Source organism: Lepus europaeus, chromosome 5 (genome assembly GCF_033115175.1).
Source record: "Lepus europaeus isolate LE1 chromosome 5, mLepTim1.pri, whole genome shotgun sequence".
In the NCBI taxonomy this organism is placed as follows: domain Eukaryota; kingdom Metazoa; phylum Chordata; class Mammalia; order Lagomorpha; family Leporidae; genus Lepus; species Lepus europaeus.
In genome coordinates, this window is record NC_084831.1 from 35,266,997 (window position 1) to 35,281,703 (window position 14,707).

General features: G+C 49.9%; 1 protein-coding gene across 2 annotated transcripts in view; it reads left to right on the forward strand.

Annotated features, from left to right (window-relative positions):
- The first annotated feature begins 3,865 nt into the window (after positions 1–3,865).
- Positions 3,866–14,707, forward strand: part of KDM4A (lysine demethylase 4A) — a 44,621-nt gene continuing 33,779 nt past the window's right edge. Inside the window, exons 1-5 of one of the 2 annotated variants that reach the window (XM_062191121.1) lie at positions 3,866–3,973; positions 6,503–6,678; positions 8,854–9,029; positions 10,973–11,087; positions 13,325–13,518. In XM_062191121.1, the coding sequence (XP_062047105.1) occupies positions 6,541–6,678; positions 8,854–9,029; positions 10,973–11,087; positions 13,325–13,518 (623 nt within the window). In that variant the 5' untranslated portion in view covers positions 3,866–3,973; positions 6,503–6,540. Of the gene's footprint in view, positions 3,974–4,198; positions 4,270–6,502; positions 6,679–8,853; positions 9,030–10,972; positions 11,088–13,324; positions 13,519–14,707 lie in introns of those variants that run through there. The other variant, XM_062191122.1, reaches the window with a different exon arrangement.

The window sequence follows — 14,707 nt, forward strand, 5'->3', positions numbered from 1 at the left end:
CGTGCTACGGCATGGGTAAATCTCCAAAAACTTATGCTCAGTGAAAGAAACCAGACACAAAAGACCACAGATTGCTGGTTCTATTTATATGAAATATCCGGAGAAGGCAAATCTAGAGAGACGGAGAGTAGACTAGCAGTTGCCTGGGGGCGGGCCTGGGAACAGGGACAGACGGCCACCAGGCTCCAGCAATCTCACAGAGGTGGCAGATTTCAGGGAGGCGAGGGAAACGCTCCAAAATGGATTGGGTGGTGGTTGTACGACTCGGCAAATTTATTTCAAAATCTTTCAATTACACCCTTAAAAGTTGTTAATGACAACATGTATCTAAACATAAGCAATTTTTGTGTATACAAAGCAATTAGTACAGTGTTTGGAACATAATAGCAGCATAGTCAATGTAGTTAAATTTTAAGGGAATATTACCATTATTATTAGTTACATCAGGCCCTACTATGTGCTAGCCACTGTGCTGAGTGCTGGATAAAATGAAGCTCCAGGAAAATCCCTCGGCTAGGAACACAGCACACGTTTTATGCCATGGCAGGGTTTTATTTCCAAGCCCTGTTGCCATTGCAGGCAAGTCTCTCTTTTTTCACAGCAAGCACAAGTTTTGTAAATCCATTTCCTTTTGTGAGAACTTGTTTCATGTAGTCTCCCACCCTACGCTGTAAATACTGCGAGGGCAAGGAAAGGCCTGTTCACTCATAGGTGGGAAGATTCTGGTTGACATTTTGCTGGTCTGATAGAAGGAACAGGTGCTGCTGCCACTGTCTCTATCCTCCTTATCCCCCAAGCATGTGCACAGGATGTCTGGAGCTGCAGCAATCACCTTTTAACGTGAAGTACATATATGAGGGCTAAAGCGAAATTGCAAAGGATGACGGGGAGCGATGGAATGAGCCGCTAAGTCTGATGACTTTGTTGAGCATTGAGACAGTGCTCACTCACCTCCAGACCTCTAATGACCTGAGAAGAATAACTTTGTACTTGTTTAAGCCGCTGTTACATTTTTTGATCTCTGGCAGTGGAACACATTCCTAAGTCATATTACCACTAAGACCAAAGTGATATGTTTGAGATTGCATCTGGTGGAAGAAGACAGTGAGTGAATCCACGCATTTGTAAACCCTCACTTTGTGGCACTCTGCACAGGGTGAGGTAATGCCTGCATCAAGCAATTCCTCATTGGACACTGGTTTCTGGCGTACGCCATCTGATGGATGGCTGCTCCACTACCAAGCTAGAACACTTAGCAGGTGGAGGGGCAAGATTAGTTCTGGGCCTGAGGGTTTTAGATTATCTGTAGGACATCCAGGAAGGGTCCAGAGAGCAGGACCCAGGGATCTGAGCTCAGGAGAGAAGACTGAGCTGGGGGCATAGAATGGGCATCAGCAGTGTACAGGAGAGTGAAACCCAAGAGAGTGTATCAAGCTCTTGTTTCAGGCTGAGTGGTTAGCACTTATATCATCTTCATCATTATCATCACAGCTAACATTTGCTAAGCACTTACTGCCTATCAATTAGATCTTTGCTTGACCTCATCCCACTGCCTCACTTATATCCCATTCCATTCTCACAGCCGAGAAAGGAAAGCACGATTCTGATTTAAAACTGAGGGTTAGAGAAATCAAATAGTTTGCCCTAGGTCATGCTGCTGGTGAACTGTGGAACCAGAACATCCAAGGAGGGTGTGAAGAAGGGGGCAAAGGACAAACAGTCATGAGGACATCAACATCAACATCTTTTCTTTTTAAAAAGTATTTATTTATTTATTTGAAAGGCAGAGTGATAGAGGGACACACACACACAGAGGGGGAGTGAAGGAGAGAGGTGGGGAGGTGGAGAGAGAGAGTGGTGGTGGGGGGAGACTCTTTCAGCCACTGGTTCACTCTTTAAAAGCCAGCAACAGCTGGGGCTGGGCCAGTCCAAAGCCAGGAACCAGGAACTCCATCTTGGCTTCTCGGGTGGGTGGCAGGAACTCGAGTACTTGAGCAATCATTTGTGGCCTCCCAGGTGCATTAGCAGGGAGCTGGATCAGAAGCAGAGGTGGGTCTTGATCACAGGTACTGTGATAAGGAATGTGGATGTCCCACACAGCGATCTAACCACTGCACCAAACACTCCTCTAGGGTTGTTTTCTTTCTTTTCTTTTTCTTTTCTTTTTTATTTTTGACAGGCAGAGTGGACAGTGAGAGAGAGACAGAGAGAAAGGTCTTCCTTTTGCCGTTGGTTCACCCTCCAATGGCCGCCGCGGTAGCGCGCTGCGGCCGGCCCACCGCGCTGATCCGATGGCAGGAGCCAGGTGCTTCTCCTGGTCTCCCATGGGGTGCAGAGCCCAAACACTTGGGCCATCCTCCACTGCCTTCCTGGGCCATAGCAGAGAGCTGGCCTGGAAGAGGGGCAACCGGGATAGAATCTGGCACCCCGACCGGGACTAGAACCCGGTGTGCCGGCGCCGCAAGGCGGAGGATTAGCCTGTTGAGCCACGGCGCCGGCCCTTTTCTTTTTTCTTTTTTTAAGATTTATTTATTTATTTGAAAGTCAGAGTTACACAGAGAGAGGAGAGGCAGAGAGAGAGAGAAGTCTTCCATCCATCCGATGGTTTACTCCCCAATTGGCTGCAACGGCTGGAGCTGTGCTGATCCGAAGCCAGGAGCCAAGAGCTTCTTCCGGGTCTCCCACGTGGGTGCAGGGCGCCATCTTCCTACTGCTTTTCCAGGCCATAGCAGAGAGCTGGATGGGAAGTGGAGCAGCCTGGTCTCGAACCAGCGCCCATATGGGATGCCGGCGCTCCAGGCCAGGGCGTTAACCCATTGCACCACAGCACTGGCTCCTCTTACTTTCTTTTTAAAAATTCATTTGAAACGTGGAGAGAGAAATCCCCCATCGGCTGGTCTTCTCCCCAGATGCCCTCAACGGGGCTGGCTGGGTCAGGGGCAAGCCAGGAGCCAGGAACTCAATCTGGGCTTTCCGCGTGGGTGGCAGGACGCCTGCCGCTTCTGTGCGCATTGGCAGGAAGCCGGGATGGCGAGCAAGGAACGCAGGCACCCCCAGACCCAGGCGGCCACCCGCAGTGCCGGAGCCCGCCCAGGTACTTCACTTTCCCGTCTGACCTACAAGAGCGCCCCATGAGGCCTCCCTCCCCTCCGCTCTTTGTCCAGGTGATCTGGGAACTCCCTAAGGACCCCCAAACCGCCCCTGCCCCCAGAAGGGCTCTAATGGTTCCCCAGGGCCCCGCCCTGCCCCAAGAGCTGCCCTAATGACCCCCAAAGCTCTGCTCACAGAGGAGCTGCTGGTTAGCGACCCTAAGAGCACGCCCCTTACCCTCCGGACCTGTCCTGGGGACCCACGGGGGCTCTTTCCCCTTCAGGGGCTGTTCCGGCTCGGCGGCCAAGGACTCTGGACAAACCGGGGCGGTCGGTGGCCTTATGAGGCCTCTGGGGCCTCGCAGGTGTCCCCCGAGGGGCCTCCATCGCACTTCAACCGCACGCGAAGGGACTGCTCACCCCAAGAAAACTTTGGCCCAGCCTCTCGCTGGAACATCCTCACCGTCCCCATTCACCTACACGACCGGCCCATTCCTAGGTCCTCGCCACTTTCAACCCCGATTAGTTACGGGCGGCCAGAGGCCCGCCCGTGATTGGCCAGCTCCCCGACCCAGCCGGGACGCTCAGTGGCCGTGGTCCCGAGTGGTACAGCGTTTCCCCCTGGCAACAGCCCGAGCCGGCGCTGATAGGCTGAGCAGACCGACATTCCCAGACCCGGAGGCGGCTCCGGAGCGTGCTCATTGGCTAGTGGAGGGTCGATAGCCAGCCTCGCATTGGTTGATGTGTGGGGCCCCGTGCGGCTGCGCAGAGGCCGACTCTCGAGGAGGCGGAGCTTCGTGCTTTGCCTACAGCTAAAGCAGTGGGTTCGGCTAGGGGCAACAGCAGAAAACGGGCCTGGGCCCTGCCAGGGCTTTGGGCTTTAGGTGAGAACCAAAGGATTTTGGATTCCTTTAGGTTTGTTGCTGCCGTGGCCTTGACCCTGGGCTCCGGTGGGGGAGGGGCAGTGGGGTGGTTCTTGAGCGGTGAGTGATCGGCATGTTTCTCATCCAATGGGAGAAGGAGCTTCTAAAATGAGTCATGCGATTGGTCCTTTCCAATCTCTTGCGGCCAATGAACGTCGGGAGAGGGGGGCGGGTCCACCGGGCCTTATTTTCTTCTTCCTGCGGCCGGGCCTCACTCGCCTAGGCGGCGGGGCCGGGAGGGGCCGGACCTGTTCTTGGTGAGGATCGGGGATCTTGGGAGTAGGGGGCTGTGTTTGGCGCGGTGCCGGCGGGAGCGGCTGCGCGGGGAGGGTGTGGGCGCTGGAGGTGGTGGTTAGCAGCAGCTGCCTTTATTGAGTGGTTGAAGTACCGGGCCTAGTACTTGGTGTTACGCTTGCATCATCTGAGTTAACCACGGCGGGGCCGGGGGTTGGGATCCCCATTGTACAGGTGGAGAAACTGAGCGTGCGTCCGCGCGCGCGAGCAAGGTCGATCAGCTGAGAAATGGCAGCGACCTGATCTGTATTCGAAGTTGGGACTCCGGAGCCGGTGCTTTCGAACCACTCGGCTTTGTTGCTGGGAGCAGGAGGAAAGGTGTCCTGGAACGGGAGCTTCCCCCACGGCCTAGGTCGGGGAATGGAGTCCTAGGGCTGAAGAAAGGGGGTGAGCACCTGAGGTGAGGGAGAAAAGCAGTTACTGAGCAGCCTCCGAATGCAGGCTCCGTGCGGGGCATTGTTCTAGGGCTGGGCGTACAAAGATGAATAGGGCCAGAGGCGGAGGAAGCCCCGAACGGGCCCCTTTCAGGGCCCAGGGACGGGTCCCAGCCCTGTGTGGATGCGAGTGTGTTTCTAACATTTGCGGAAGCTTACTTTTGGACTCTGCTTTCTTTCTTTCTTTGATTTTTTTTTTTTTTTTTAAAGACTCGGCATTGTATAAGCTCAGGTTCCTCCGTACTTGGATCTGCCCTTGGAAAGGATGTGGTCCAGGTGGAGTTAGGCGTTAGGCAGTGTAGAGTAATGGAAAGTGGGCTGTGGGCAGATTTCCTGGTATGTAAAACCGGAATAACAGTATACCTGCCGCGCAGTTTCGGCACGGTTCATGGAAAGCACCTGGCCGGGAGCACAGCTTATTTTTGGTAGAATGGAAGCCTGGGAGACGCAGGCAGTGCAATTTGTCTACTCTCGTGCACAGGCTGTTTCCAATTTTGTACTAGATTGCTGGTGGGTTGGAGGCAGTTTTCTCCTGAGTTATCCAGCTTCAAGGGAGTCTTGGAGCAGGGCTGCGATGACTCTGGACCCCGGGGTGGGGGCGGGGGGAGGAAATGCAGTTCTGCTGACCACTTGAAGTTCATAGAGGCAAGGGTATTACTATTTTTGCTTCTACACTGCCTTTTAGCTGGGGTGGGAATGCACTTGCTCAGCTGCAGGCCTCATCTGAAAGCATTCATTTTGCCTTCTCTAGTCAAATGAAGTTTGCCCTGTATTGCCAGTTTATTGCCTGTTAATTTTGTCCTTTGAGTTCTGGGTACAGTGCATTTGAACGTGTCTCTAGCTTGACTTAAGTACTGCTGAAGAGACACCTTGTTTTAGGTAGGAGGACAATTTTCACTTTCAAAATCTCAAGTCAAGCTACTCCTTTCAGAGTACTTTTTAAACACTTAGACATTGTAATTTTGTAACCAGGTAACTCTCCTTTGAAATCTAGACTCCTATTTTAAACTATGCCCTAGAAAAGAGCCCATAGGTGGCTGTTAAAATCAGGTTGTAGTATGTCAGCACTCTGAGAAGTGATTAGCAAGGTGTGTATAAGGGAGTAACTTGAAAAGATTAGGATAGAGTGATGGTGGGAGGGGTGGTCAGCTGTAACTTTTGGATGAAAGATTAAATAATTACAGTTTCTCTTTTTAAGCTGAAACTGTCTCTGTTTAAGTGAGATCTGGATACATGCAGTTTGATATATCTGGTTCTTTTTGAAGGGAACTGTTACTGTGTGTACTTCTGGTTCATTTAAATGACTTCTAGAGCCACATTCCAGGTGTCAGGTCTTAATGCTTCAGAATTTCTGTATCATCTACTATTTTCAGCACTGACAGTCCCAGCATTTTTTTTTTTTTTTAAATTATTTGAAAGGCAGGGTTACAGAGACAGAGAGAGATACCTTCCATTTGCTGGCTCACTCCCTACATGGATGCAGTGGTTAGGGTTGGGCCAGATAGCAGCCAGGAGTGAGAAGTTTATCCTGGGTCTCCCACGTGGGTGGTAGGGGCCCAAGCAGTTGGGGCCATTTTCCACTTCTTTCCCAGGTGCATTTGCAGGGAGCTGGAAGAAAAGTGGAGCCCCTGGGACATGAACAGGTGCCCCTATGAGATGCCAGCTTCACAGGTGGTGGCTTTACCTGCTGCACCAGGACACTGGCCCCAGCATTTGCTTTTAATTACATTTTTTATAATGTGCTCTCAATGTACTTCTTCAGATTCCTGTTTGGCCAAAGTGACCTAAAAAGGAGGGAAAATGACTTCTGAATCGGAAACCCTGAATCCCAGCGCTCGCATAATGACCTTTTATCCGACCATGGAAGAGTTCCGGAACTTCAGCAGATACATTGCCTACATTGAATCTCAAGGTGCTCACCGGGCAGGGCTAGCCAAGGTAAGCAGCAGTGAGCTACTTCCTCAGTGGAGGCCAGCCCTAGGTTTTCCTGAAGATTGGGGTGGGGCGATGACTTCAAGGAATGCTGTCCTATTTGCAAGTTAATTTCAGTTGTTAACATCTGAAGCCTCTGCTTTCTCCGAGAAGTGGAGCTGCTGGGAATCCTCACCGAAGGGGACCCATCTAGGTGGAGCTGGGTGCTTTTGTTTTTTGTCCATCACTGAGCTGTTCCACTTCTCTTGCTCTCATTTCAGTCTCTTTAGGTGCTCTGACAGTAATTTGGCTTCCCCTGTGGACTTTGTTCAAGGGGTGAGAATGCACTAGCTAGCTAGCCGATGAGTATTCTCGTCCTTGTTTATTTGAAATTGGTTTCTGGTTTGTACTTTCTTCTATGAGTTGGACCAGTTATTTTTTTTTTTCCCAAGTCAAAGCAGCCCTTCCTTCCTGTATCTGTCACATTCAGGTTTCTGAGTCCCCGAAGATAAAATGACTACATTTCTGGAAGCATCTTCAAGAAACTTAGAGGAGGAAGCTTTTTACACAGTTTATGCTGATTGAATTTCCTGCCATGTACATGTGTGACTTTTTCAATATGCAAAATGAAAAACAAAAAACAAAAAAGCAAAGACCTTGATTACAGAGCCCAAGATCAGCCTTGGACCCTGGTGCAGTGAGGCTCAGGTCGGCTCCATGTTTGCTCGTAGGTGGAGCTGGCTGCTGCTGGGTGAAGGCTAGCACATAACCGGCAGCAGCCAGGACCCACAGTGCGGTGTTACAGTGCATTTGTGGGTTTTTTGTTTTGGCTTATCAGCTTAAAAAATTACAAATGAATGTGCTTGTGTTACAAGTTACATAATTCAGAGAGGTGTAAAGAGGAGGCTAATCATCTGCAGCCTCCAGTGCCATCTCCTTAAGGTAATCAGTGTTAATAGCTCCTTCCACAGCTTTTTCTCTGCTCACACAAATATATACACATGCAGTGTTGTTTTGTTTAAAAAAAAGGCATCATGCCATACGTATTCCAGTGTTGTGGTAGTTTGTGTGTTCTTTTTTCCTTTTTCTTTTACAACGTGCATTCCTCCTTCTAGGTCAATTAGGGACTCCACTCATTCTCTTGCATATTAACTAGCTTAATTTATTGTTATTGGAATAGGTAACCTACATGGATAGGAACAAAATTCTTTTAGAAGGTAGATAAAGAGATAGAGACAGACAGACACACACACACACTCAGATTTTTTTTTTTTTTTTAGACAGGCAGAGTGGACAGTGAGAGAGAGAGACAGAGAGAAAGGTCTTCCTTTTGCCGTTGGTTCACCCTCCAGTGGCCGCCGCGGCTGGCGCGCTGCGGCCAGCGCACCGCGCTGATCCCATGGCAGGAGCCAGGTGCTTCTCCTGGTCTCCCATGGGGTGTAGGGCCCAAGTACTTGGGCCATCCTCCTCTGCACTCCCTGGCCACAGCAGAGAGCTGGCCTGGAAGAAGGGCAACCGGGACAGAATCCAGAGCCCCGACCGGGACTAGAACCTGGTGTGCCGGCGCCGCAAGGCGGAGGATTAGCCTGTTGAGCCACGGAGCCGGCCTCAGAGATCTTTGATCTGCTGGTTTACTCCCTAAATGGCCAGAGTTAGACCAGGCTTAGGCTAGGCCAGTCTGAGGCCTGGAACCTGGAACTCCCGTCTGTATCTCCCAAATGGGTTGTAGGGGCCTACTCACTTGGGGCATCTTCTGCTGCTTTACCAGGCATATTAGCTTGGGAGCTGGATTGGAAATGGAGCAGCCAGGTTTCAAACCCATGGTCGTGTGGGATGCTGGTGTGTCAGGCAGCGGCTTAACCCACTGTGCCACAACTCTGGCCCCTGTTTTATTTTGTTTTTAAAAGAGCCCTGGGCTGGTAGAATGAGAGAGCGTCAACTCTTCAGCTTTCTTTTTGGTGTCTACATAAGTCGCTGAGGTTGAGAGCAAGTATTTATTACCTGGGGTCATTGCAGGGAGGCCACTAGCTGGTGGCAGACTGTGTCCAGGTTAGCATGACAGTGTGAGTTCTGTGTCCAGGTGAGCGTGGGTGAATCCAAGTTGCTTTCTAGTGAACGCAGCTGTTGGGCTTGGTAGCAGCCTGCAGGCTTCCTGATCTCTGGCCCACGAGATTTCTCACCTGTTTCTTGTGTTCTCTACAGGTTGTTCCTCCAAAAGAGTGGAAGCCGCGTGCGTCGTATGATGACATTGATGATCTGGTCATCCCTGCCCCCATCCAGCAGCTGGTGACAGGCCAGTCTGGTCTCTTCACTCAGTACAACATTCAGAAGAAAGCCATGACCGTTCGAGAGTTCCGCAGGATAGCCAATAGCGACAAGTGAGTGGGGACACCTTTTCCTGTCTTGGCATCCCCGGGGCTGTGGTCATTGCCCTTCAGGGAGCACTTTGTCCTCGCTGTCCTGTCCTGCTGAAGAGCAGCTCTGCTGTCCCGGCTTCTCATCCCTCTCTGCTCTGGGGCAGCGTTCCCCCAGCTGGTACTGCGTCTTGTCCTAAGCCTGTCTGTATTGTCAGAAGGAATCCCACTGTTTCCCCACCTGAGGGAGAATCATGTCAGTTGCAAAGGTGGTTTGGAAGAGCTTTTGCTGGATGTCTTGATACCACTCGCTCATGACAACGAGGCTTTCCTAGTTTCCCTGTCTCCTCTTGGCCCTTCTGACTTGAGTCATGTTCGAGAGCTGTCTCCTTTCCGTTTCGACAGTAGCCAACTGCCAAGCTCGTTGCAGTCTCCGTCTCTCTGGCTCCCGTCTGTACAGGCTTCTCTGCTTTAGGAGCGGCTCTTATGCCTGTTCTCCATCGTCTGTCTTTGAGCTTGGTGATATTTCACTCTCATCGCACCTCAGCTTCCCAGGGAATGCGCTCCTGTTTCCCTCATTGGGCCAACTGCTCCTTAATCCTCTTTCTTGCACTTTCTCGCTTCCCACTTTGCTCCTGAGTTTTGTGTTTCCACCCAGGATGCCCCCTTTTGCCCTGGCTTCTTTTCCAGAGCCTTTCTGATCTGTGCGTGTCTTGATTTCGGCCTGTAGTGTCCCGAACCTTCACCATGGCCAAGCCCAGAAGTCATGCTTCTGGGAGCGCTTTGCTCCTACTTTCCCATCAGGTCTTGTGCGTGCTATTCCCACTGTTGGTCTATTCATTTGACTTGCCACATCCTGATGGAGGTCTTCCATCTGTAGCTGCTGCTGGCCTGGGAGTAGATTGACAGAAGAGCAAGTGGAACAGTGCAGTGTGCCCTGTAGAGGAAGGGCTCTGTCTTTCTTTATGTCTGTGAGCAGTGCACTGGGGCCAAGCTCATTTGCTTTCTGTTTCTCACATAGGGTTCCACCAGGAACTTCAGGCATCTGTGTCTCTCTTCTCTTCCCATCAACACACATGCTAGGCTTTCTCTTCTTTCAAGATACTTCTTTTCCTTTTCAAGTAGCTAGACCTGGGTTTATATCATTCATCCGCATAAAGAACAGATTCTTAGCCCTGAATTCTTTTTTGTCATTTAAAAATTTTGATTTATTTTCATTTTATTTGAAAGGCAGAGAAGGATCTTCTGTCTGCTGGTTCACTCCCCAAAAGCCCTCAACAACCAGGGCTGAGCCAAGCTGAAGCGAAGACCTGGGTCTCCAGTGTGTGGGGGTCAGAAGTGGAGGAGCAGCAACTCAGGATCAGTGCCATGATGCAGTTGTCCCATGAGGCAGCTTAACCTGCTGGGCCACAGCACTTGTCACATTTAGTGCTCATTGGACTCCTGGTTACTCTGCTTTGGATCCAGCTTCCTTCTGATGTCCCTGGGAGGCAGCCCAAGTACTTGGCACCTCGTTTAGAGCTGGCCCAGCCCTGGCTGTTAGTGGACGTTTGGAAAGTGAACCAGTGTCTGTCTCTCTCTGTCACTCTTCCTTTGGCAAAAATTCAGTCCTGAGGCTGTCATTGTGATGCAGTGGGTTAAGCCTCAGCTTGCTAACCAGCATCTTATCTGAGCACTGGTTTGAGATCCTGCTGCCCCATTTCTGATCCAGCTCCCTGAAAAGCATCTGAAGATGGCCCAAGTGCTTGGGCCCTGGCAAATACCTCCCCACACCCCTGTCCTTGGGAGACTCTGGTAAGGCTCCTTCAGCATAGCCCAGCCCTGGCAGGTGCTGCCATTTGGGAGTGAACCAGCGAATGGAATATCTCTCCCCTTTTTAACTCTGCCTTTCAAATAAATAGATAAATTTTAAAAGAAAAACCTAGTCCCCATAAGTCATTCAACATTTCCTTTTTGACTTTTGAAAGGTACTGTACCCCACGCTACAGTGAGTTTGAAGAACTTGAGCGGAAATACTGGAAAAATCTCACATTCAACCCTCCCATTTATGGTGCAGATGTGAATGGTACTCTCTATGAAAAGGTGAGGCACTGGAAACCTGCAGCATTTTTTGTAATGTAATACTGTCTTTTTCTGCCCAGCACATAGTAGGCATCTCAAACCTGTTTGAATGGGTTAGGTGAACAAATGAATGATCTCCCACCCGCTGAAGTGCTACAGCTTAATTGTCGGTGGTTTTGCATGTGACTGGATTTCACTTCTCCCACTCTGCATGTGAATTGGATGATAAGGTGTTCTTTTCAGAGGCTGTTAGCATAGCCTGTGGGTGGTAGCTGATGAGTTTTTGAAAGGGTGGGTTGGATCACAGCCAGTGAAATGTGGGAGAGGTAGTGTGGTTTTTGCAACGAAAAAAAATCCCTGATTAATGAAAGGGGTATGTAGTTAAGAAGGGAAATATACTTAGAATTTTAGAACCTTCAAAAAGATTCTGTAGCAGGAGCTATTTTAACCAGCATTGGTTTGGAATGTAGTGTTTCTGGCATAAGAAACTTCCTTAAATCTGGTTACGGGGGCTATCTGCGACTTTTTTTTTTTTTTTTAATGATTTATTTAGTTGAAAGGCAGTGCAGCAGAGAGGAAGAGACACAGAAAAAGAGATCCATCTGGTGTTTAACTCTGTAAAATGTCAATACAGGCAGGGCTGGGCTGGGCCAGGCCAACGGCAGGAGCCAGGAACTGCATCCAGGTCTCCCACATGGGCGGCACGGACCTGAGTACTTGAGTCATTACCTGCTGCCTCCCAGACACATCAGCAGGAACCGGATTGGAAGCTGAGCAGCTGGGACTCAAACCAGCACCCTGAATTGGGATGTTAACATCCCAAGCCACAGCCTAGCCTACTGTGTGCCTCAATGCTGGCCCTTTGAGATGATCTTTGGATAATTGAAAAAAGTGTATGGCATTTAAGGGATTATCACTCAGATTAATCTCTTTTAAAAAAAATTTCAAAGGAAGCCTTTTACAATTTTTTAAGATTTTATTTATTTGAGACGCAAAGAGAGAGAGGAGAGACAGAGATTTTCTATCTGCTGGTTCACTCCCCAAATGGCCACAACTGCTTCAGGAGCCAGGAGCTTCTTCCGGGTCTCCCACATAGGTGTAGGGGGCTCAAGTGCTTGGGTCATCCTCTGCTGCTTTCCCAGGCCATTCGCAGGGAGCCAGATTGGAAGTGGAGCAGCCAGGACTCAAACTGGCACCCATATGGGATGCCTGTGCCACAGTGTCAGCCCCAAGCAAATTAATCTTACTAGTTTTATAAATTATTGGAAGGAAGGAGTTTAAAGAATGTTTGCCAAGGGGCCGGTGCTGTGGTGCTGGCATCCCATATTGGTGCCGGTTCATTTGAGTCCCAGCTGCTCCATTTCCAGTCCAGCTCTCTGCTATGGCCTGGGAAAGCAGTGGGAAATGGCCTAAGTCCTTGGGCCCCTGCACCCACGTGGGAGACCCAGACAAAGCTCCTGGCTCCTGGCTTTGGATCTGTGCAGCTAATTGGGGAGTGAACCAGCAGATGGAAGACCTCTCTCTCTCTCTCTCTCTCTCTCTGACTTTCAAATAAATAAATAAATATTTAAAGAAAAAGAATGTATTCCAAGTTTGTTGATAACAATTTGGGGGTGGGTAGTGGGAATTCAGGCTTAAAGGGATGAATGGCAGGAATTTGCTTTAATTAAGCATCTGGGATGGAGGCAGAGACACAGGGTGTGGTAACACTGCAGTTGGAGGGGGTGGGTAGGTTCCCAGCTGACCATTACAAATCAGGAAAGGGACATTGCAAATTTTAGTTCCTTTTAAGTTTTATTTATTTGAGAGGCAGAGGCAGAGGGATGAGGAGAGAAAGAGAGCCAGATAGACAATGATCGACTCCCATCAGCTGGTTTACTCCTCAAATGCCCACAACAGCCTTGTCTGGGCCAGACTGAAGCTGGGAGACACGAACGCAATTCAGGTCTCCCAGGTGGGTGGAAGGAACCCAATTACTTGAGTCATCACCTGCTGCCTCCCAGGTGCATTGGCAGGGAGCTGGATCAGAAATGGAGGTGGGTCTCTGTTCCTAGGCACTCTGATTTGGGATGAAGGTGCCCCAAGCAGTGGCTTAACCTATTGCGCCATAATGCCTGCCCCATCCATACTATCTTGACATTATTACGTGGGTTTCTCAGATGTGACAGCTTACATGTGACCTTCTCTATGATGTTTAGGTTTGGGGCCTTCATTCATATTCAAATGTAATTTGTCTTGGTCCTTGATTTCCTTTGCAGCACGTTGATGAGTGGAATATTGGCCGGCTGAAAACAATCCTGGACTTGGTGGAAAAGGAGAGCGGGATCACTATTGAGGGTGTGAACACCCCATACCTGTACTTCGGCATGTGGAAGACATCCTTTGCCTGGCACACCGAAGACATGGACTTATACAGCATCAACTACTTGCACTTTGGAGAACCGAAGTCCTGGTAAAGTCAGCCTGTGGTTGTACTTGGCTTCTCAAGCTGGAGCAGGGCTGCTCACCACCAGTGCCCCTGGGGAACTCCCGGGGTTGTGTCCTGATGCCCATCAGTAGGCTTGGCGTGGGGCTGGCACCGCACATTGCAAACCAATGTGTCCTCTCCCTGCACTCTCCGGCTCTCAGTCTGGGCCTTGTGGTGAAGGTACTGCAGAGGACAGCAAGGAGTGAGCTGGAGGAGGCACCTGCCCTCACGTGGTCAGGTGATGGGCCAGGAGATGCCAAGGAGGAAGTGTGTAGCCAGGCTCTGATGGGGAAGGCTGGGTGGGAACTCAGGAGTCCTCCTTAGGGGAAGTCACCTCCAGTGGAATGGTGGTGAGTTTCAGAGTGGAGACTGAGGGACGTGTCTGGGCAGTTGGACACAGGTGCAGAGCTCCTTGGTTGACAAGAGCATGTTGTATTTGGGGAGCCGCAGGATGTCTGCTGTGTACAGGAGGAGAGGCAGTGTGGACGCCGGAGGGGATGCTGTGGCTGGCTGATGGGCAGTCTGGGAGCTCTGCCGTCCATTTCCTTTCCTGGGGATTTTCCTTCTGTCAAGTGTTTTCCAGTCTAATCTTGGGGGTACTTTTGAGTCTGTGGTTACCCCCTATTTTCTTCTTTGTGGCTAGACTTGTAGATCCTATCAATGTAACTTCTTTTTCCTTTGTTTGTTCCAAAATTCCCTGACAGGGAGTATCTGTTCTTCCAATAAGAGAAGGTTTTCTGATTGTCCTCTAGGGACTTCTGCACGAAGTTGCCTGACATGTCCCATAGTCCTTTAGGTGACATTTTTCTCAATTTTGTTCTCTATTTTGTTTCACAATAAAGCTGTTTGGGATGGGAAGTTTTGGTTGTTGTGGAATAATCTTGAGAATAGATTATAAAGGTTAAAATTACTGGGAGTTTCAGAATATGAAATTTAAAGGTTTTGCAAAAGCTTTCAATATGAAATCCCAGGAATTCTTTTTTGGATTTTTTTGAAGTTTTTTTTTTCTTTTCCTTTTTTGGAAGATTTTGTTTGCCAGAGCAAGAGAGAGAGAGAGAATCTTGATCTGATGCTTTACTCCCTAAATGGCTGCAATGGCCAGGGCTGGGCCAGGCCAAAGCCAGGAGCCTGGAACTGCATCCATGTCTCCTACATGGGTGGTAGGAATCCATAC